This window comes from Ammospiza nelsoni, chromosome 2, assembly GCF_027579445.1.
Source record: "Ammospiza nelsoni isolate bAmmNel1 chromosome 2, bAmmNel1.pri, whole genome shotgun sequence".
In the NCBI taxonomy this organism is placed as follows: domain Eukaryota; kingdom Metazoa; phylum Chordata; class Aves; order Passeriformes; family Passerellidae; genus Ammospiza; species Ammospiza nelsoni.
Window position 1 is genome coordinate 90,149,273 of NC_080634.1, and position 22,876 is coordinate 90,172,148.

A 22,876-nucleotide genomic window follows, 5' to 3' on the forward strand; every position below is an offset into this window, starting at 1 on the left:
CATTCAATATTTTGTAAAAGCAAATGTGATTGCATTTTTTGGGAAATAATTTTCTGAACTGGAATTAGATTACGTGTCTGGGTGAAGCAGCAGTTACTAAGATTTCTGCAGTATCCACGACTTACAGCTTCCTGTAGTTCAGCAGTCCAAATTTTCTGAATTTCAGCAAAAGCAGCTGCAATTAGGCCACAATAGTATTTTTTGTTTGCTTGTTTTGTCAGCTAAATATATAAAAAAGTCATTACAGGGTTTTGTCTCTTATTGTTTGATCTCCCATCTGGGTATGATGGGTAAGAAATAATGTGTAATTCATAAAGACAGTCCAGTGTAATATTTTTTGCTTGTAACCTATCAAATACAAAGAGTTCAGTACATTTATGCCTTAAGGTATTTCTTAAAGACAATAAAATAGATTTATGGATTATTGCTGTACTGCTTTCAGCCACTACCATAACTAAGACAATTTCAGTGGTGTGCTGGAGACCTCATTTTACTATAAGGTTACAAAACTCTTTTCTATTCCTTGCAGGAAAATTGTAGCTGTTTTAGGGGTTTTGACTATGGTGAAGGAATGCTTTTCCGTAAGAGGCTCCAAAGTTACTTGTAATGCTGTACAAATCTGACTTTTTAGAAACAGTTGGGCAAATTCAGAAGTAACTGAGTCTAGTTTTGAAGAGCAGGCAGTATACATACATACAATCACTAGCAAAAAGATCTCTTGAGGACTTCATTATGAGACCTCATTATGAGACCTCCTCTTTCAGGAGTCTTGAAAGTAAATATTTAGCTCTCACCTGTGACAGCAACATCTCTATTTGTGCATATTGGGTTGATAAGCCACACATTAAACATATTTATTTATTATTAAACATATTTATTTATGTAGTACATAAGGAAGATACTGCCTTTATGAACTAGCAACAAAAATTCATCTACAAGGAAGGAACTCGTACACTGGAAATGAAAACTTGTGACAATCTCAGGAGTGTCTCCAGCTTCCAGCATGATGAAGGAAAGACAAATACCAGTGAATTGCTTCCAGTGAAACAAGACCTTGAGACCTGTGAGGCAGAGCCATTGAGGGTCAGCAGGGGAGCCATGAAAAGGGGTCCTAGAATACTTTAATTGCCTAGGTTGGTAAAATGACCAGGGAAAGGAATTGTTACCAAATGCATACAGGAAAAAAAAAGCACTAGAAAGAAGAGCTGTTCAAGCTAAGGAATAATATGCATACAAGGATGTGTCCTTGAATAAATATACGGTAGGCTTTAAAGCCATTATAAGAGTAAGGTCTCCTGCGAGAGTAAAGAAGAAACTACCCTGACCTACTTTTAAGCTGGAGTTCAGTAAATTTCTGAAAGAAAACCAAACATTTGGCAGTAGTCACCTCTGTCAGGTTTATGGTTCTTGGCTTGCAGTAAGCGGGCTGGGCTATCATGGAAGGCAAGAAGGAATTGTCATGGAATTTGAGGTGCTAGATAATATTTTCTAATTAACTGCTAAGAATTGTGAGAGTTAAAACTTTTAAAAGGCTTGCATGATGAGAATTTGCTTTGCTTTTTCTCTGTTGGTATGTGGCTATTCAGTTATTAGTATATTCATAGTACCTCTGTGGCTCTAGACATTAGTCCTTGATGCCCAAGGGAGAATTCACTGTAGTGCAGCAAATTGATGGTAACTGACACCACCTTCCTTTATTTCACAATCACCCACAAGTTCCAGAAACCACCTGTGACTGTATATTATTTCACAAGGTGCATAAACTAGTACAAAATGGGCAGAGATTCATGTTTGAACATTGTTCAGACACCTCCTGCAACAGCAGAACCACTGACTCATTGTAGAAGATCATTGGAGTGGGAAATTTCTTACCCACTAGGTGTTAACCATAGCTGGGCAGAGGAGGAGGAGGTGATGTGTAAATGTGTCAAGCCAGAAGAGTGCCAGAATAGTAAAAAACGCCTAATCTTCTCAGCACTATAAGACTACGCTGCGTACACACTGAGACGGTAGGTTTTCCCCACTTGAGTAGAAATGAGATGGACAAGGTAAGATAAAGCTCCCAAACTTGACTTTCCACAGGGGTGGGGAGGTAAAATTTTCTGGAGATATAGCATAAAATATGCTAAATTTTAGCAGAGTGGGAAGGTAAGTGAGTAAAAGGGAGGAGAGGGCAGGGAGGATATTCTGGAGTGGTTCTTTACCCTCTTCCTTATGCACTTTGCCTTGCAGTGCATAAGGCAAAGATAAATATGACCCTTGGAAGTGCAAGTGTGTGAGGCTGCTTTTTTAGTGTCTATATTATTTTTATAGAAGACAAAAGGGTGAATTGGAGAAGTGGCTTAGCCAAATATTTGGTACTATGTGTAAGATTTTCATCCAGTGTGGTAACCAGCATGACATACCACTCAGACTTCTGGTAGTGTGGCTTTCAAAACTCTGTGTGGCTGGTGTTTCTGCTGTATTTATAAAATGCATTTCTGATATAATAGTTGGACTGTTAGGCTTAATTTTTTGACTGTGGTAAGCCTTGGACTCTATGACAATTTGTACTCAAAATGAAAGAAGTATATTTTATGTCTTTAAGATGCATCTCTGTGAAAGAGCTATTTTTTTCTGATAATCTGAGTTTGAAAGAAGGGCTTTGACTTCAGCTGTGTTGCACTCTGTAATTCCTTTAAGTGAAGAGGGAACAGAAGTGCATTTTTTTCAGTCAGACAGGACACCTTCAAAAGGTTAATTCTTTCTACTAAAGTTTTTAGAGATAAATTGGAGGTTTTTTTAATTCATAAATCAAACATGTATTTTGCCATGGGGCAAAACACTGACTATAGTTTAGGAGACAATCACCAAGGTTGATCATCAGTGGGCTCAGGTTTGGAATAAGCAGAGAGCTAGAAATGCTCAGAACCCAACAGAATCAAGCATTAATACTGGTTATTGCATAAAGGAATGTGTGCATAAACAGAAGCAACATTGAAATGCCTTGTTGTGAAACAAACAGCCTTTCTAACCTTCCTGTGGAAACAGAGTGATTGACCCAATATACAGTACAGATAGAGAGCTTCACACAAGAAAAGAAAAACAAGTCCCACTGTTCTTGAAACAAGTCTGTTGCACACTGATGGACAAATATTTACATATCCTCTGTTTGAATAGGGATCATTGGGATCTTAATTGATGGCAAAGTGCTCTCACATGCTTTTGTGTAGTTTGGGTCACTGTGCAGTCAGTGTTTTTTGGGTTTTACGTGCAAGCAGGAAGCCTGAAAGAGGGGGGGGGCTGTGTGGGACTCTATGCTGAAGTGCGCTGCCTTCCAGCAGGTCCAAGGGGGACAAGTCACAGATGCCTCAGGTTCAGCAGGGCTTCTCTTCCTCTCTGCCAAGGCTGTATTTGGCTAACTAGTGAGGCTGAATAGGAGGACACAGATGGGAGGTACCAGCTCCCACTTACAGTGGGTGGGGAAGGCAGCTGGGGACATTATTGGTCAGGAGAACTCGATTCTTACTGTGAATATTATTGTATATTGGAATAATCTTGTAGATCTCAGGTATTCCAGATTTTTGTGAACTGTCTAAAAGCAGCATATGGAAAAAGAAAAGAAAGGAAACATTACCCTTCTTAAATGAAGCAAACTGAAAAAATCCAACACAATTTTGCACACAATGCAAGTAGAAGATTTTAGAACCCAAGAACCTTTGATCTCTTACTAGGAGGTGTTTCCTCTGTTCTTTTTTACAAGAAAGTGACCCAGAAATTTTCAACATAGTGCAACTAAACTAGGAAAGGAAGGCATGATGACTGTGAGGTAGAGGAAATTCCTGTAAAGGAAACAGATTCAACACAGTGCACAGCTAGAGCTAACCACAATTCTAAACCATGTTGGGTAGGATGTGCAAGTAAGATCTTGCGATAATTTTTTTTTAAATTATATGTCTTAGCTTTAGATTTTAGCCCTCCCTACCCTATCTGCGCAAGGTGAGTTCATTTTATTGCCTTTGAATGTGCATTTTAAAGTAAATTGGCTTTAATTGCTTGGTCAGGCAAAGAGTAGTGTCTTAGTAATTAGCTTCAATAAATATCCTTTTCCATTTTGTAGACAAGATAAGCTTTCTTCATCTCCTGTGTGGCTATTACTAATCTTAGTCCTAGAATCAGATTATGCTTGCCCTTCCACTGATATAAGTTGAATACAAGACACAGGAATTGGTAGTTTTGATGGTGAAGCGATTTTCATCAGAATCAGAATTGTATGATGGTAGGATTGTGGTATGCCACTCTCTACTAGACTCTAGAGATATTGTGAAACTTGGCACAGCTCTCAAGAAACTGATTTTAGGTTTTTTGCTTATATTTTATGTAAAAAGCTGAAGAAGACGGTGAAAGGAGACCTCATCATAGTGTACTACTGATCTCTTCACTGTGGTGACCAGTGACAGGACCCAGGGGAATGGCCTTCAGTTGTGTAAGGGAAGTTTGGGCTGGATCTTAAAAAAAGGTTCTTCACCCCAGAGGGTGGCTGGGCACAGCACCAAGCCTGACAGAGTTAAAAAGGGCTGGGAGTTGGACTTGATGATTCCTATAGGTCCCTTCCAACTCAGCTTATTCTAATACTGTGAAAACTCTATGAAATAGAAATTTATTCTTTTCTTCTAACAGTACTTTAGGAGTTGAAACATAGGCAATATAATACAATTCCTATTTTTCACTTGCATTTTTTTAGCACAAGAAATTATGTGAAGATCACATGAATTTCCTTTGCACATATGATATTTTCCAATTAAGTGGCACTCTAAATTCCTAGACAAAGGATATGATAATATGGATGCGTACATGGCAGGAGAAGGTGGAGAGACTTTTGATAACAAGTTGCCTGGAATTGAGTCCTTTCTCTGCTAGATACTGATAAAGAGAAAGGAGTCCTTGAGTAAACTGAGTCACTGAATTACCTAAGTGCACCTGAAGTGCAAATGCACCTGAATGCTGATTGCTGTCTGCTTCTGCTGTGAATTTCCCTCTTCCTGTCAAGCACAGTTGCAAGACAACAATTATTAATTTCACATCCTACCATACTTTTTAAACACTATAAAAATGCAAAGATTACAAGATTTTCTAATAAAAATGTTATCAGTTAGCAAAAAAAAACCAAAATAACAAAAAAAAAAAAAAAAACAACAAAAACACAACAAAAAAAAACAAAACAGAAATATCCCCAAAATGGCAGTGGTGTATTTTCCCACACCTAGCTAAAGACAACAGAAAAACTGAAAAGATTCATTAGTCAACCTTCTCTTTGGAACTCCTTTGTGGTGACATTTTGGAGCTTAAAGAAGGCATCATTAGTGTGACAGCAAATTGCAGAACAAAGAGATTATACATCACTGGCATTATTAAATGCTTTGTGAACAGTCACTTCATGTAGCTTCACTCCATTTCCCTGTATCTCCCCAGTTACACACAAATGGGAAGTTGGGAAGTAAATACTTGCACTGCTTGTCCTGTGCCAGGTCAGGCACTTCAAATAGCTTCTGGTGGCTTAACAGAGTCACAGGTGGCTTAATGAGTCACCAGGAAGGACCAGAGTTGGAAAGGACCCATCAGGATCACCAAGTCCAACTCCTGGCCCTACAAAGGACACCCCAAGAGTCACATCATGTGCCTTAGAGTGTTGTCTGAACACTTCTTGAAATCTGTCAGACTTGGTGTTGTGACCAATTCCCTGGGGAACCTGTTCCAGTGTCCAACTATCCTCTGGGTAAAGAACAATTTTCTGATATCCAACCTGAATTTCCCCTGACACAGCTTCATTTTGTCTCCTCGAGCCATGTCACTGGTCATGAGAATGAAGAGATCAGTGCTTGCTCCTCTGCTTTTGACAGCAGCAACTCCTGCTCACCTGCTCAAGGGTCCACAGCACTGAACCACATAAAAGGCCCTTGGGTCTTGATTGATACCCCACCAGCATGTTTTTGCCATGTGGGCTGCTGGATGACATAACTCAAAACACCACTCTTGGTTTTATACACAATTAACAAGGCTAGAGATGCAGCCTCAGTGAATGCCTTGAGCAAGGTCTTCACACGTGTCTTAAACCCAGATTTGAGAGTCAGGAACCATTCATCTTTTTGCACCAGATAAAAAAGCTGGATAAACTTATGGAGGGCTTTTTCCCAGTGTTGGTAGCAAACTCACTTTATTGAGACGTACATAGAGACATGGTCTTTCAGGATGATTTTAAAAAATATGTGGGGTGATGAGAGTTAGCAGCCAACCTGTAACAAAGAACCAGGATGAGGTCAGACAAATGAGTTCACTTACTTCCTGTGGCTTCTGAGCATAAAAATAGATCATTCACTTGCAAGGAATAGAGACATTCTGAAGAGAATGGTGACTAAAAGTTCTCCCCTCTGCACAAGACAGCTGCCTGGAAAAGTGCTGTGTGGGAGTTCTCATCAGCTCTCTCTGTAGCTCAGTGTGCACTGGAGGCTCTGCTGATGCCAACCAGTATGAGCAGTGTCTGATTTGCATGAGGTGCCAACAGAGAAGGGACTAGCCTTTCCCCAACCTCTCTGCTTTTCCCTTGGGCTGATTCAGAGCGTCTATGACAGCACTGCAGATGCAGAGTCACTCTGTGGTCAAAGGAAAGGAAAAAACCCCCTCAAGGACTCTGTCGCACAATGCACGGCTGTGCAAATTGAACAGCAGCAAAGTGCTTTGCTCCTGAACCAGGCACTGCCTCTTTACTGGAGTAGATGCTGCAGACATGTCAGTCATAGGCATTGGTTATGTCCTTACTAAACACTCAGGTTAAGCCATGGCTGTTGAATATGCATGCTGGGCATATTCAGTGTGGCTGAGAAGGCTATGGGATGCAGATCAGACTTCTTAGTAGAAGAAGGAAAACACAGCAACATGGTTTGGGCTTTCACCTTGTACAGGGTACTGTCACATTGGGGCCTGATCTATCTGAGTGCTTTGTGAACCTGCTCCAAATCCCCTGGGTGTTCCCAGTCCCAGAGGGCAGCCCACAGAGCTGGTCCCTAATGCTGGTGTGGGTGTTGCCCTTCTCAGCAGGGCCCTGCCACAGCTGTTCAAGCAGTGCAACACAGCATTGTAGTACAAAAGTGAGGCCTGATGCTGCACACCCAGGTACAACACAGAGGTGGAGAAGGGGTTTTAGGTTGCTCTGCTGGCCCTAGTAGGCATCCTAAGTATGCCCATTTTGGCTGGTAACAAAGCCCACTAGGAGCACGTCTCTTGGGACATGTGCCCATACAGGACATACTTTGAGGGCTTTACTTCTGCATGGGTCTCCAGTCACATGGGCTCAATGCTGTTTGCAGCTGCAGCACATCTTCAGATTTGGTTTAATCCCAAAGGAATCTAATCTGGGTTTGTTGACCTTCAAGTTACAACAGCACTCCATGGATTTTTGGTGCCATTTTCGCTGTCTCAGTCTGTTGCCGATACGCATCACTAGCTGAAGGGTGATTATATTTGGCATCTTACCTCTCATCATAGAGAACATGCTCCTATCAAAGGAGGAAGGGTCTGCATTTTCACTCCAGAGGTGGAATTCTGTGACTGTGTTCACAGGGGTCTTATGATGAGGGAAGAGATGAGGGTCTGACTCCACATTTCAGAAGGCTTGATTTATTATTTTATGGTATATATTATATTAAAACTATACTAAAAAGAATAGAAGAAAGGATTTCATCAGAAGGCTAGCTAAGAATAGAAAAAGAAAGAATGACAACAAAGGTTTGTGGCTTGGACTCTGAGCCAGCTCACAGTGACTGGACATTAATTAGAAACAACCACATGAGACCAATCACAGATGCACCTGTTGCATTCCACAGCAGCAGATAATTATTGTTTACACTTTGTTCCTGAGGCCTCTCAGCTTCTCAGGAGGAAAAATCCTAAGGAAAGGATTTTTCATAAAAGATGTCTGGTAACAGAGTTCTGCATTGTTGGAGGTATGACTTGGAAATCCGTCTGTAAGCAATTCTATGCAAGGTGTATTTAGAGAGACTGTTGCATATTCTTGAGTATTATCCATCCTGTATTTCTGTGAAATAATATGAGCAGAAAAAGTGCTGCAAACTCCATTTTAAAAAAACCACAATATGCAGGAAATAATGTTTGCAAAGTTTTACAGTGGTACACAATGAAATATGCTATTTTATTGGACTTTTATTTACAAAAAAACACCCTGTTTTCCTCTTTTACAGAAAGCAAGATGATTCTTAAAGAAAATGTCTCCAAATATCAGCTAAAATTGATAAAGAAAATAATGCTCACTTTGTGCTGGATACTAACACTATTTGTCAGTGGGGTAGAAGTTAGAGAGATTAACTTGCCAGGTAAGAATCTGCTCCAGTGATGTTTGGTGTTTGTGGTGCTTTCTGAAAACTTAGAGAAGGAGATCTTAGTTTTTCCTTGCTTTTGTGAGTTTTTCCCGCACATGTACATGCTTGTGTCAGACAAATAGCCTTTCTGCAAGCTTCTGAAGTATTGGTAATACAAGCTACCCTAAATTTGACTCAAAAGTCAGTTCCCCAATGAAAAGATTAAATGCAAAGGAGAGTTTCTGAGACGTAATGAAACAAATGAATTGTATCTGTGACTTAGGTCTCCAGCATCTGGTCTAGTGAGGCAGGGACTGGGGAGAAGGAAGACAAAAGCAGAAAGAGAGTGATTTATCAAAGCCTTCCACACACACAATATACCTAGAGGAGCTTGATCCAGTTTAGTGCACAGAGAGAAAATGAAACTGTAAAGGGTTTCCCAGGTGGATAGGTAAGGAACAGATTTCATGACTTCCCGTCTGCTGGGGTGAAATCCTTCCATACTTTCAAAGGTCACAACAGCCTGATGGGCAGGATGGGCATTAGGGTGGCTGACCACACCTTTCAGAATTAAAAAATTGTGTCATTTTATAGACAATGACTGAAACATAGGAGGGTAAATATTTATAAATATCAGTGAGACAATAATGTTTGTCAATCTTACCTTAAATAGGGCATGTGGTGGGCAGGTTCTGCTTCCTCAGGCTTGTGTCAGCCCCTTCTCCATTAATACAGGGAGATCAAGAAGAGCTGAATCTGCTTTTCTACACAGCTGAGGTTTAACAGGTTAGCATGCATGCCAAAGTCTACACATCACAGAAACTCTTCACATTAAGCTTTAGAAAAAAAGGCCTAATAAACCTTTGGAAACCTTTGGAATAAATTTTCAAGAACATTGGCAAATTACATATATAAGGAAACTTATTTTTTATTAGTCCATATTCTGATCACATAAAGAAATATTCAACACAAGAAAGGTAAAGTTCTATTTTTGTTCCTAATTTTTTTTTAATTTTTTCACCATGACTCTTCATTTTTTCAGATGGTACTGATGTCTTACTGTCCTGCTTTTCAGGGTGTTCCCATGTTGAACCTCAAATATGGTATCGTGCAATTAATGGTGAGGAGTTTGTTCTACAATGTGCTTTACCACACAGAGATGCTACCAACATTTATAACAACTCACTTCTAAATCAACATAAGGTGAAATGGTTCTGGCACCAGAAAGATACAGAGACACTGAAGGCTATCAAGGAAAGCTCAAATCTGACTTTCCAAGGGGATGCACTTTGGTTTAAACCAATAGGGGACAGTGCTTCTGGAGTGTACATCTGTAGGATATGGTAAGTAATGGAGCAAAAAAGTAACGGAGTAAAGGAGTAAAAGGTTTCTGTTTCTATGGGAGAATTATTGTTTTGGTTTGGTTTATGTATTAAATGTTTAACTTTTTTTTTGCTTTTCTTTTTTTTTTTTTTTTTTTTTTTTTTAAACATCACTCAGGGAAAAAATCCCATGTCTCAAAATTGTTTTGGATGTTCAGACAAAGAAGGCAGCAAAATGTTCAGGTCATGACACAAATATTCTATATCTGCTTGCTGGCAGTGGGAATTCAATAATCTGTCCTGGGACAAAATGTTACAACCACGTAAAAAAGCCAGATGTGAAATGGTACAAGGTAAGAGTCAGCCTCGCTGAGTGGAGGTGGAGCTTCAGGTCTGGTTAATGTCATGAGCCACAGTTCTTGAACCCTTCTTTGGCAGGCAATGCCAAAGAAATTCAACTCAAAACTAGAATCTTGGACTGATATATATCAAGTATTTAAAGAAGAGTTTTGAAGAAATTTGCCACACCCAAAACATTATTATAGGAAAGAGAAGCCAAGAAATCCTTGCTCTTCAGCTAAGAAATTGATTTAATTGAGAATTAAAATAGTTTTTTTACAAAACTGACATGATTGAAATGCAACATTTTAAATTTTGTTTTGACATTTCAAATTTTGAAAATATCCAATATATCAAGGAAAAACTGGCTTTGTTAGACACCAAATTATTTTAGGAATAATGTTTCAAATTGTTCTTTCCAAGACTTCTGTTTCAAACACTATTGTACTGACCACTACTGACACAGTATTTGTAAGGATGGTAATATAGCACCCAAACCTATATAAATGTGCAAAGGAAAATGACTAAAATTTGCAATTGTGCATTTTCCTGTCTGGTATTATTTACATTATTTTATTATACCAAGTAGAATTATGATCTAAGCAAAGTTATTCTGCGTTTACTTTAAAATTTTAAGTTATGTTTACCTACATCTTGATCTGAAGCCCACTGAAGTCGAGGAGCATCTTCACATTTGGGCTACTGTATTTTTTCAGGAACTTGATTTAAGGAAAATTCTTGCTGGTTTTGGTGGAATATGAATATATTAAGCTGAAAAATAGGGGTGCTTTTCAAAAATAGATGATTTTTATGCTTCTAAAAGTAGTGACAGTGTCCTCAGCCCATCCAAACTCATGGTTTACTTCTCATAAAATAACTTGAAAATATTTTCAAAATTATTTCTTTATGAAACAAAAATACCTAGTCCATAAAAAAGTGATCCTTTTTGTCACTCTTTAGTAATAGGAGTTTAATTTAGATCAGCTTCATGATTTCATATTTTTGCATCAACCATAAATTTTAAATAATTTTTTAAAAATCAAGGTTATTCACATATTTTTTAGTATAATTGAAAATTGTCCTCAGACTCCTAATACGTCCCATTTTGGGCTTCAGTGGAAAGACTTTGGTTTAGCCCTTCTGCCATGAAAATCCTGTCCAAAAATATCAAAATATAATTTAGTAACAGCAACAACAGCAAGGAAAAAAAAAACCAACTTTAATTCTTAGATATTGTTCTCATTAGGATGGTCACCAGATAAAATACAGGAAAAGCAGACCAAGCCTAAAGCTCAAGCAGAATGAAGTCTACTTGAATCCAACCTATGACAAAGATGCTGGAACATATGTGTGTGATTACACTCTGTCTGACAACATTACCAACTGGACAGTGAGAACTGCAGTAACAGTAGTAGTCATTGGTGAGTAATACAAAAACCCAGAATGAAATATCTAAAGTAAAACATGTTTTCTTTATTATATTTATTTCTGTCTTTTGTTCAGGCTCTTGTCCTGAAAACCCATAAACTGAATTAGCTACAGGATCATTCAAATCCTCTTCCAAGTATTCTGAGGACATCTTGGGATGCCGACTAGAACATCCAATAGTAATAGCAGTAGGTCCTGTAGGAAAGTATAAATCTCTTCTATATCCTGAACTGTATGGATGCAGTACAGCTGTTTCTGTATGAAAACAGCACAGGACTATTCCTCAGCATCCTGGTGGAAGGTAGGCCACTCTGTGAAAGGGAAAACAGGATTTAGGGAGCAAAAGAAATGTGTCAAGTGAGGCAACCTGGTTCTATGTTCTAGTGAAGAAACACTCCTCTGACATATCATGGTCTAATGAGGATAATCAGCACTTTTCTGAAATAGGAGATCCTTTTTCCCCAGGTATATTAAGCATTTGTTTCTAAGACTTCAAGGGAAAAATGTATCCATCCCATCAGAACAGGAAACCATGTCTTACCAACCTGTGAGATCTCTGTGTGGTGGCTTAAAATACCTCTTGCTCTTTCACTCTTCCTTCTGGCTTTATTCCCACATAATTCTCCAGGCAGGCTTGGACTAGCTCTGCTTTTATTCTGATCTGACTGTATTTGAGCAAACACATTGTCCTTCTCAGTTTTTTCCCTCACTTTCTAGAGCAGTCAGAAAAATACTTAAAAGGCACGATATGCATCTTACCCTAGAACCCTGCAGACTGGGGGAGACCCTCTTGCATTGGAGGTTGCCATGTGAGGGGAAGAAAAGGGACAGACACTGATCTCTTCTCTGTGGTGACCAGTGACAGAACCCAAGGGAATGGCCTCAAGTTGTGTCAGGAGAAGTTTAGGTCGGGTCTTGGGAAAAGGTTTTTTAGTTTTTTACCCAGAGAGTGGTTGGGCACTGGAACAGCTTCCCAGGGAAGTGGTCACAGCACCAGCCTGACAGGGTTCAAGAAGTGTTTGAGCAACACTCTCAGGCACAGAGTGTGACCCTTGGGGATGGTTCTGTGCAGGGCTGGGTGCTGAACTCGATCCTGTGGGTCCCTTCCAACTCAGCTTGTTCTGTGATTCTGTGCTACATTTCTCTGCTGTGACCTGGTTAAAAAAAAAAGAAAAGGAAACAAAAAACCAGAACAAAAAGGTGTTTTGTGTGACACTATTTCCTGCAGTATGGGACTTTCCTAGAATATCAGAGCTGTGGGTTTTATTGTACAACCCGTGGGTGTCATTATCTGTGCCCTTTGGCAGCCTGAGTTTTGAAAACAACATGGCTATTTTGGTACAAGTATCTGTGCTTGGGAATGGGGTGTGCATGTGCTCTGTTCATGCTTACTGGGCATGAAAAAAGGTTTGGCAGGGAACTGGTATGAGGATTTCACCCTTCAGGGGTTTTGCAAGAGGGGTTCCTAATTTTTTAATCCTAAATAATTTAAAGTGCAGAGTAGTTGCTGAGCTTCTCAGCTCATGTAAGAGGACAATGCCTCAAAATAAAAGAGATAGCAGATGTTTGAGTAGCTACACAAATTTTGTTGTCTTTCTCTTAGGTGTCCAAATTCCACCTAAATATTGAAAAATTAAACTTTAGGTTATTTTCTTTGATTTTCTGCACTGACAATAACTTTATACTTAATGATATTCTTGTTAATTGCAGCAAAAAACACTATTCATCCACCAAACCTTTTGTATCCCAATGGTGTTGTGATCCTCGAAGTAGAAGTTGGTAAGTTTCAATTCCTCCTCTAGAAGCAAATGAAAATATTAAATGAGGTATTGATAAATAATGACAGATCTTGAGAAAGCAAACCAGCTTTGCTTTCTAGGCTGTTTAAGAGAATAATATCCTGCAGGGATTTGTGTTCTGTGTTCATTTGTTCCAGGCAAACCACTTGAGTTGGAATGTCGCGTACAGTTTGGGTTTGAAACAGTTTCTCCAATGAGGGTAACATGGAAACAAAACAACGAAGAGAATGTAAATGAGAAATTGAATCAGGAAACAATGTGAGAACCTCCTCCCCCATCCCTTCCAATATTCTGGTTACTACTACCACAAGCAGCTCTATAAGTCCTTCTGCAACAGCTTTACTGAATACATTTTATTGAAAAAACTTTAGATGGCACTTTTCTTTCACCTAGTAATGCCACTAGCAAGGGACAGGCATGTGACCTTCACATACAGAGGCACAAATTGATGGCCATAAAATCAAGAACTCAAACTGCATAATCTTAGCTCTTCTTAAAACTTTAGCTCACAAACAGCTTCAACATGAAGGGCCCCTGGTTGCCTGTTCCCACATCAGCTGTTTTCAAGTGTTCTTGTTTTCAAGTGTTCTTGTTTTCAAGTGTTCTTGAAAGCACAGTCTCTGTTGTGCCTTGCTAGCAATTCACACAATCTGCCTTTGGAAGCTGCCTCTGAGTGCAGAATGAATCAGATCAGCAGAACAGTCCTGTGTACATGGAAGGGAGTTTGTGTGTCTCAGACATTGGGATGTTACAGACCAGGTCTGAGGGCTTGCAGCACTGAATTTCAGGACACTGAATTTTGTTTTTCTCCCTGGTGAGAATTAACCAGACTCTGCAGAGAAGAAACATGTGGGGGAAAGTTTCCTGTGACCTGGGGACAGCCTTTGTAGTGATTGCACTTCCCTTTCCTTCCTGTTTTCATTCACTTGTGCAGTGTTCAACTTGGGCAAGCAACAGAGCAGAGGCAATGCAGGCAAGTCTGCCTTTCACACAGCCCTGAGTCAACTTCATGGGTAGACTTTCTGTACACTGGGGGAAGCAAAAGCCCTGCTGTCACTGCTAAAATCAAGTTCATAATAGGAGTCATATGGGGAAAAAAGAATTATGAGATCATACACACTCATGAGATAGACTGGAAATTACATTTTCATAACTTTAGAATGTTTAGATTTGGAATATTCTTGTTAACAAATTTTTAGCTTTTTTCATGGGTAGAGTTTCTGTTTATCTTTTAAAATACGAACAAATGAAACATCCCCAAGAGACTTTGGTTGAATCCTTGCCTATGCTCACTCCTATATATCTTGGGGTAGAAGAGGTAGAGAGGAAGAGCCATGGGACACTGTCATTTTGCAGTGGCATGATGTGAGATGACTTCTGGGATGACCCAGAGATACTTATACTTGTGTCTTTCAAAGGGGAATGCTGAAACTCAGAAACCCTGGGTATTCTGGAGTGATTGCAGATACAGATCTGTTTCCCATATCCTTCACTCAGCCCTGAAGGGATTCCTCATTTACCTCTTCATTTCCTATACTTCTGTCCCTTATTTCTATCTTATTCTGTTTGCCTATCCTGTCTTTGGGCTTTTTACCCTTATGCAACAGGCTGAGCTGCTCATTCTTTTGCCCAGCTAGCTCTCTCTTGGGGCTCCTTTTTCAAGTTTCATTTCTCTGCATTTCTGCCAGGTGAATATTTTACATCTTAGAAAACCACAAATAATTTTATAGAAGTAAAAGGGACTATATATTGAAAACTAGGCAAGTGGTAAATATTTTGCTGAGTAGATGAATTAAAGATAAACCTTTCAGTCTTCAGGCTTATCAAAGTGTTTTCTTATAATGTTAGTTAGTATTTTCTTACCATATATAAACCAAGTGAAGGTTCCAAACCAGAATATTGCTTTACTATTAAAAGTTCAAGATGAACAAGTTGCAAGCTCCTCTGTTTTTTTGTGTAAGAAATTGGGAAATTGTGTGAATGAACAGCAAAGTATCATGCAAATACACATGTTTTTTTTCTCTCTAGTGTCTATCCAAAAGGTTTGAAGGGGCACACACTTCTTCATGTTGCAACTTTGAAAGAAGTTACTGAAAATGACCTCAGAAGCAACTTCACATGCTTTGCTCAGAATTCAGTGGGGAATGCCACTGCTGTGATCCAGCTGAAAAGAAAGAAGAGAGGTAAAGCTATCAACCAGTGACTATTTACCCCTGAAGACACATTTTTATTTACTCTACTGCTACTAATTAATTCCCCATTGACACTGGCTTTTAGCCAGCAGCATAAGTTTCTTGAACCTGAGTGGGAAAATCTGATTTGTCAGATGTCTTGAAAGCCAAGTATTTTGAGGATTACTCAGAAGAACAGGGCTGTCTGGGGAATTATTGCAGGGAAGTGAGTCAAGTGGAAGTTAGAGAGTAACTGGAAGGAAGAAGAGGAGAGTGTAATCTCTGAGCATTAATGGGCAATCTACCAAACAGAAGCAGAGTGGCTGCTGAAAGCAACAGTATTCCCTGCTTTTCATGGGATATTTCTGTTTATTTTCCCAGTCATTAGCTTGCATGTTTCTGAGAAGTTACCATAACTGATATGATTGTGGCAGCATTTCAAGTACCAAACCTGAATCAGTGTGGAAATTAAAGTGTTAAACCATAGTTCACAGTAGAGGTTCATCACTGGAGTGCTACAGGAAGCTGCCAGAAGGGCACTGGGTGCAGCTGTGTCTGTTCTGATGCAGCTTTTCCATCTCAGGTGATGACTATTTTCAGCATTGCTGAGTGTACCAGAGACTGTTTTCTCTGCGCACTCTGTCATAGATTGTCTTTTCATACCACCAAAGAGATGCCATGCAAAAAAGGTCATTGATGGTAGACTGAAATTCTATGTTAAGGTTTGTGGCTACATGAAATCTTGTCTTCCCTAAATTTTGCCAGAGGGATAAGGAAAAAGTTTTTGTAAGATGGTTTGTTCCCATTTCTGGACTAATTTTTTATCTAAGTGTCAGTATTATTTTGGAAACTCAAGTTATGACAGACTCTTTTCTTTCTGCAGTGTTGTTCTTATATGTACTATGCAGTGCCATTTCTACTCTATTTGCCTTTGTCTTGTGCACTGTCTTTATTTACCAGCACTGGATTGAAATAGTGCTGATGTATCGAAGTTATGTTGTCCACAACAAAAGTACAGAAGGTAAGAAACCTTGTCTAATATGAATTTGGTCCACTTTTTCGACTGCCTTTTGCCATGTGGGATAATCTGATATGAATTACTCATTTAATTATGTTCTTTTAAAGACTCTGTTCTCTTTGAGCCAATAAAAAGTCTACTAAAGCTTGCAAGATGCTCAGTGAATGCAGATGGAAAAAAAAGTCATATAGTGTGAAAGAAATATCTGACACCAACAGAAATGTCAGTTAGATTTTTACCCAAATTTAGCCATAGAAGATTAGAGTAGGAAGCTGAATTTTGGCAGTCCATGTGCAGGGAATAACTTCGCATCTCCAACATTTCAAAACCATTCTCTGGAAAAATTCAACAAAACATTTGGACAAGAATGAAATGACCTTGCATAACAAGGTGAAGGACTCCAGGATCTATTGTAACTTTCACTTGAAGCCAAAAAGTTTCTCAGAAGAATAAACAAAAGGGAGAAGAAATAAGATGATGAAGGGCACCAGTTGACAAATCAATGTTTGGGAAATATTAATATTTCCTTTCTAAAATCTTCGTAAACCACTTGACATTTGGACCTGAGTGATTAGCTTTTGATTTTTCAAGTCTCTGTAGTAGCATTGCCCCACCACATCAGCTAAAACAGGTCCCTGAAATAGTAGACAGAGTAAAAATGTATCAGGAATCACTATGACTACTTCAAAGAACTTAAGGTATGATTTTCTTAAATGCGTTGAAAGAATTCTGATAGTTTGTGCCTGAGAAAATTTTTCTAAAAATTCTTGCATCTTGATGCAGTTTGAGATAGGGGTGTCTGAGTCTGGTTTTGTGTTTGTACAAGCACCTTATATGTGAATGTGAAACAACTGTATCTAGATACCCTCAAGTACATGCACAATTGGAAAATTAACTGCTCTTCTGGAAAATATTTTTACAAGCACATTTGGCAAAGGCAGTTTGGGAAATCACTCAAAATTTCCCCACTACCTGGTGACAAAGTGATTTAAGGACCTGTGGAAAGTCCCTTTAGAGCGCACCCTGCATGTCAGCAGGACAGACACAGACCTGCCAAGGCCTGTGCACTAAGTTGAAGACACCTTTGGGTTCCACTATGACAGCTCCTGTCCCCTGCCTGTCCCCTGCTTCTCAGGTACCTGAGCACACAGCTCCATTTGCAGCATGGAGGTATGGGGGTGTGCAGACCAACCGTGCACACCCAGAGAGTTTTCTGCCCAAGAGAAATGTGTTCTCACCTGCAGGATTGTGTCCTTCTCACTTCATGGATGCGTGTCACCTAAGGTCTGGAAGGACTTGCTCATAAAGCAGCAAAGCAGCAGTTAGGACTTGATTTTGCTGTTTCCTCCTTTCTATAATTTCTTCTCTCCTGTCCTTCTCAGCACAGAATCAGAAAATGGAAGGATCCTACAAGACTGGAAGGTACCCTGGGCACCTGCTCAAAGCAGAGCCAGCCTAGGTTTTGCAGGACCTTGTGGAGAGAGAAACCACAACTCCTCTGGGGTTAATTGGCCTCCCTAGACAATTCAGACATACCTCTTAAAACTCCCGCCTTCTTCCACATGTAGAAATAAATAATGCAGGAGATTTGATACTAAAGTTTATAGAACACATATGCCATCACTTTGCTTAAGTCAGGTATTTTTCATTTCCTACACTTTCAGCATCTTAAATACAACATCAAAATTTCCTCAGCTTGTAATTTTCCTGTAAAATTATGTGAAAAAATGGTCTAATGGTGCTTATTTTGTATTTATTTTTAACTTGCCATTGTAATAGTAATGTTATAAAGATATGTGGTTGTTAGTGGTTGTGGTCTAATAAGATTGCAGTGACCTCTGTGGGTGAAATGAGGAATACCTGGCTTGTAGTGCAATTTAATGTTATTTAAAATCTGTTTTCAAGGGAGCTTCAAATTAGGGTATAAATGAATTGAAGTTCAGCTAAACCAACCTAGTGAACCTCTGGCCCACCTTTAATTCCCACATTAGTCCTGTGTGCCTGCTGTTGATGATTCAGTTTTGTGGGCCTAAATTGACTCAAGTTGTCAGAAGAAGAACTCAGTAAAAGACAGTGGGTAGCCAGCAAAGTGAGTCATCTTCCCCAATTATCACAAGAGCTTATCACAAGAATTATCACCAGTAGAAGGATGGGATTGAAAGTGTGTCCAGGAGCAGAGGGGAGGAGCAGAGATGCAACATTTGTTGTCTGATAACATTCTTGGCTTCCAGACTGAGTCTGCACCTCTGTTTTCTTTTGATGACACACCTTCTGCTATGTTCTGGTTCTGAATTTAAGTGTTCAGCCCCAGCTCATCCATATCAGGTTTCTGAATTTGCTTTACATACAGGCTCTTCTAGATCCTGAAGGAACTTGGTGACTCTAGCCTGTGTTTGTGGTCCTAATTTCACATCTAAGGATAGAAATAGGGAGGTTTACACCAAGGCACGTGGGCCATGACACTCAGCACTCAAGTCTCCCTGCTGGGTGTGGGTGTCTCAGTTCCCAAGCAGTGAAGGTGAAGGTGCAGTCAATGTGGTGGAATCCAGAGAGCCTCTCAGCTCACCCTGCAGCAGCACTCTGCTCTACACAGGGGAATTTCTTTCTGGTTCCTATTCATTATATTGTCATGTGACACAATTCAGCTAATTGAACATAGGTGCCTGATGGTATTTGGGCTGCCTGATGATGTCCTGCCATTCCAAAGTGCTTGAATCTCCAATACTTCCCCTGTCAAATCTGGCAGTCTAGGATAACTTAAACGGCCTCAAGTAACTGGGAAACTCGACTGGGTTCACTGTGACTTTTGCTTTCACCAGAAATTATTTTATTTTATGTTTCTTCTCCCCCAAGTGCAGTTCAAAGTTTATTCAGCAGATATAATTTAATTTTGCCTTGTAGTTAAGAATGCACCTAACTCAGGACATTGGTATCAGGGTGACCAAAGCTAAGAAAAATTCTTTACCTTTGTTTCATCTGCACTGTGCAAATGTTCTTTTAAGGAGACTTAAAGTTCAATAACTGGTCAGTACTTGGTGTCTGAGCTGATATTTTGATCAGACTTAGTCTTTGCTCCTTAACAGAGAGACACAAGTTTCTATGTTTACAAACATAACAGTGTATAAAAACAGCATATCTTTTGCAAGCAACTAATATTCAAGAACATTGTTCCTTTAAGCTTTATTATATTTTAAAATGAGATTGGCCATTGACAAGTTTTTTTTAATCAGCATTTGGGCAAATGAGAGAAAAGATTGGGAATCATTCCCTACCACATGGCTTTTGCCTGGAAAGGACCAAATCTCTAAACTACCTTGCACCAAACATCTCTAGCTTGCTTGTTTGCTTTGGCAGCAAATGCCTCCAAATTTGCAAGAGAGTAAGACAGCAAGGTTGTCTTTGGTGGCTGGATAGCTGTAATCTGTGAACAGATAATAATTTTAGGTTTGTGTTGTGCCTACTTAAACAGATAAAAATGGAAACTGGGCATTAAGAAAGAAGCTGAATCCTTTCGCCAGAGTTGTTAATGTATATAGTAATTTATTTATTATTTATTTATTAATTTATTTCAGATGGTAAGGAATTTGATGCATTTGTATCCTATGCAAAACTAAACTCTTCTGAAAGTGGCTCTGCTTCAATTAGCGAAGAAAAATTTGCCCTGGAGCTTCTTCCAGATATCCTAGAAAATAAATATGGATACAAGTTATGTATTCTTGAAAGAGATATTCTTCCGGGAGGAGGTAAGTTCCCTGGGCATGGTACAATATCTTCAGTTTTTATAAAATTGTGTTTCACTTTTAAAAAATCCCCTTTGTGCACCAGAGCAACAAATTGTATAATTAGGTAGTGGAATTTACGTTCAAATCTCATAATGTTTTTTGATCTTTGTGTCTGGTCCCTGAGCCTGATGCACACATTCTTTGGAGTGAGGTCACTGTGAGCTACTGGGCTGAGACAAAGCTTCTTGTGCAAGAATTTCTTTGCAAGCAGACTCCTTTCCCTGGAAACAAGACTTCAAATATTCCAGTAGTTACTTTCTGAGCAACTTTAGCCAGTGCTACCTCAGTAATTAGACATCTCTGTGGGAGAGATGAAGACAAGTCCAAGTGTCCCTTGAGACCCTGCTGAAGTGTGCTGAGGTCTCAGCTGTGCCCTTCATGTCCTGAGCAGAAAGTTGTGTTCTTCAGTTGTATAAGAAGGGCCATGGTACCCCCTGATAGCAAACTCATTTCTAGGTGTTGTATCATTACTAAGCATTCTTATTCTTGCCTTTCCTTATTTCTGGGTTTTAGCTGTTGATAAAGGAAGTGATGAGATAAAAACTCCTTTGCAGAATGCAGTAACTCTCAGCATTTCCTCTCCAGCCTACACAGATGAAGTTGTAACTGCTATTAAACACAGCAGACGGGTAATAATCATTTTGAGCCCAGCCTATGTCAGTGGACCGAGCATCTTTGAACTGCAGGCAGCAGTGAACTGTGCATTGGAAGATAAAGGGATCAAACTGGTATTAATAAAGTTCCAGGATTTCCAGAAGCCAGAGACTTTGCCTCCAGTAGTGAAGAAAGCCCTTCGGATTTTACCAATCGTTACCTGGAAGTCTTCAATTTCTGCTGCTCCACACAAGAAGTTCTGGAAATATATGTGTTACCACATGCCAGTGAAAACTAAGAGACTGGAAAACTTCAGCCTCAAGGGCTTCTTCCAAAGGTTATTCAGACTGGTATAGATAGGAGAAATTTCACAGGGGGATGACATCAGGCTCAGGAATGGTAACATGATTGTCAAAGACCTCTCCTGTATTGCCTGCCAGCTGCCAGCTGTCACTGCAGCCAGCAAGGGCTCGCTCTGGAACAGTCAGAAGGACTGAGGTGTGACAGCAAAACTGTGCACATAAAAACTGTGCCACTGCACATAACTGTAAATATGTAAATATTTAAAAACTGTAAATATCTTTCATAAATTAATATTTTATTACCATTTTTATTATACCATTTTTTTACTATTCATTATACCATTTTGCTCTGATTTTGAGACATACAATGTTCTTTGCATTGCATTCCTTTCTGGAATACTTTAACACCTGTTTTCTAGAAAAAATATTTTTAAAAGAGAACTACAGAGGAAGCTTGCAGTTTAATTTTCTAATTTTATGATGCAGTCCAGTGGGACATACCCAAATTCTTCAAGTGAGTTACCTCCTCCCGTGGGAACATCAAGAAAACACCATGAGAGACTGCTGCAGCTGGGTATGCCAAAGGGATTCAGAAAAGAAGGACCACTCTGTAGGCTTACCCCAGGCGTCTCCATCCTTCCTTCAATGAGGGGAAGAATTCAACCAGTTGTAAAACAGTTCACACTCAGGGACACGCGCACCTGATCGTTGCTGATCCTGGCTGGCGCTGGTCACTCAATGCCCACTGAACCTGTTGGCACTATGGGTGTGTTGCAGGTGTAAATCAAAGCCCTGATTGTCACAACTAGTAGACTTCCAGGGTCTCTAAATCTTTCCCTTGCAGTCCTCTGGCTGCCAACTCTCCAAACCATCTTGCAGTCTGTGTGTGTGTCTGTAGCTGAGTGAAATGCAGTGGTCAGTACTAAGCAATCTGAGTGCTATGGCCTCTTCTCGGTTGTTCTGCTCACTTTATTTGGCCTTCAAGTTAATAAATCCTTGTTTTGTAATGCTAATTGAATATCTCATCTGCCAGATTCCTTATTGGAAAGGGATTCTAAGAAATACTACTGTTAACAGGATCAATATACTGGAAAAAAAGAACTCTTGCAAGCAGGCTGAGCATTATCTTCCTAATGCTATATTGGGTTCAAAGCTTTTTTGGGAGGACTGATGGTGCTGTGAGGCTGACAGAAGATACTGCTTCATGTAGAAGTGGACCATCAAAGGGCATCACTGGCCGTACTGTGGAGTTTTAACTTCTTTTTTGTTAGGCTCAGTATTAAATGTGTGAGATGGTTTTTTTTTGTTTGGATTCAGATGTTTTCTAGTTTTTATTTATATTACAGTCTCATAAAACTGTGAGTCTTACAGTACTTAAACAAACTAAAAAATGGAGCCGTATCTCTCACTTTACAAGGTTTTTTTTAAGGATAAACTGTCTAATTAAGAAATGATACTTAAATTATTTTTACTTTTAACTTAATAACTCATGGCTCATAATGTGGACTTTTAAATTTAATTACACAATACTACCCAAACCCATGAAGGAGAGGGATTAGCTTCTGCTCTAAAACTTTTATTTTGTTTTATATATATTACTTTATTCTAAAACTCTAAAACCCTAAGTTTTCTATTATGTGTTATTATATAATTCTATTCAAATTACACACTTATAATTTTAGTTCTATCATTTAATTTTGGAAGTTTTCTCTTCAGCTTCAGGTTAAATTAGTGTTCTTTTGGGGATCAGGACAGAAAGTCTAAAATTCT

General features: G+C 39.3%; 1 protein-coding gene across 1 annotated transcript; it reads left to right on the top strand.

Annotated features, from left to right (window-relative positions):
- The first annotated feature begins 1,904 nt into the window (after positions 1 to 1,904).
- IL18RAP (interleukin 18 receptor accessory protein) lies at positions 1,905 to 21,160 on the top strand. The gene is made up of 11 exons (XM_059493962.1): positions 1,905 to 2,009; positions 8,235 to 8,366; positions 9,427 to 9,694; positions 9,852 to 10,026; positions 11,259 to 11,433; positions 13,151 to 13,219; positions 13,377 to 13,497; positions 15,268 to 15,422; positions 16,294 to 16,431; positions 20,001 to 20,171; positions 20,796 to 21,160. The coding sequence occupies exons 2-11, from the start codon at positions 8,243 to 8,245 to the stop codon at positions 21,158 to 21,160; spliced, it is 1,761 nt and encodes a 586-aa protein (XP_059349945.1). The 5' UTR covers positions 1,905 to 2,009; positions 8,235 to 8,242.
- Positions 21,161 to 22,876: the final 1,716 nt, after the last annotated feature.

Excerpts from the sequence above, each read along its gene's own strand:
- IL18RAP (XM_059493962.1), top strand. The coding sequence starts at position 8,243 with ATGATTCTTAAAGAAAATGTCTCCAAATATCAGCTAAAATTGATAAAG. Across the intron at positions 10,027-11,258 it reads CAGATGTGAAATGGTACAAG|GATGGTCACCAGATAAAATA; the intron begins GTAAGAGTCAGC and ends TGTTCTCATTAG. Across the intron at positions 15,423-16,293 it reads GCTGAAAAGAAAGAAGAGAG|TGTTGTTCTTATATGTACTA; the intron begins GTAAAGCTATCA and ends TTCTTTCTGCAG.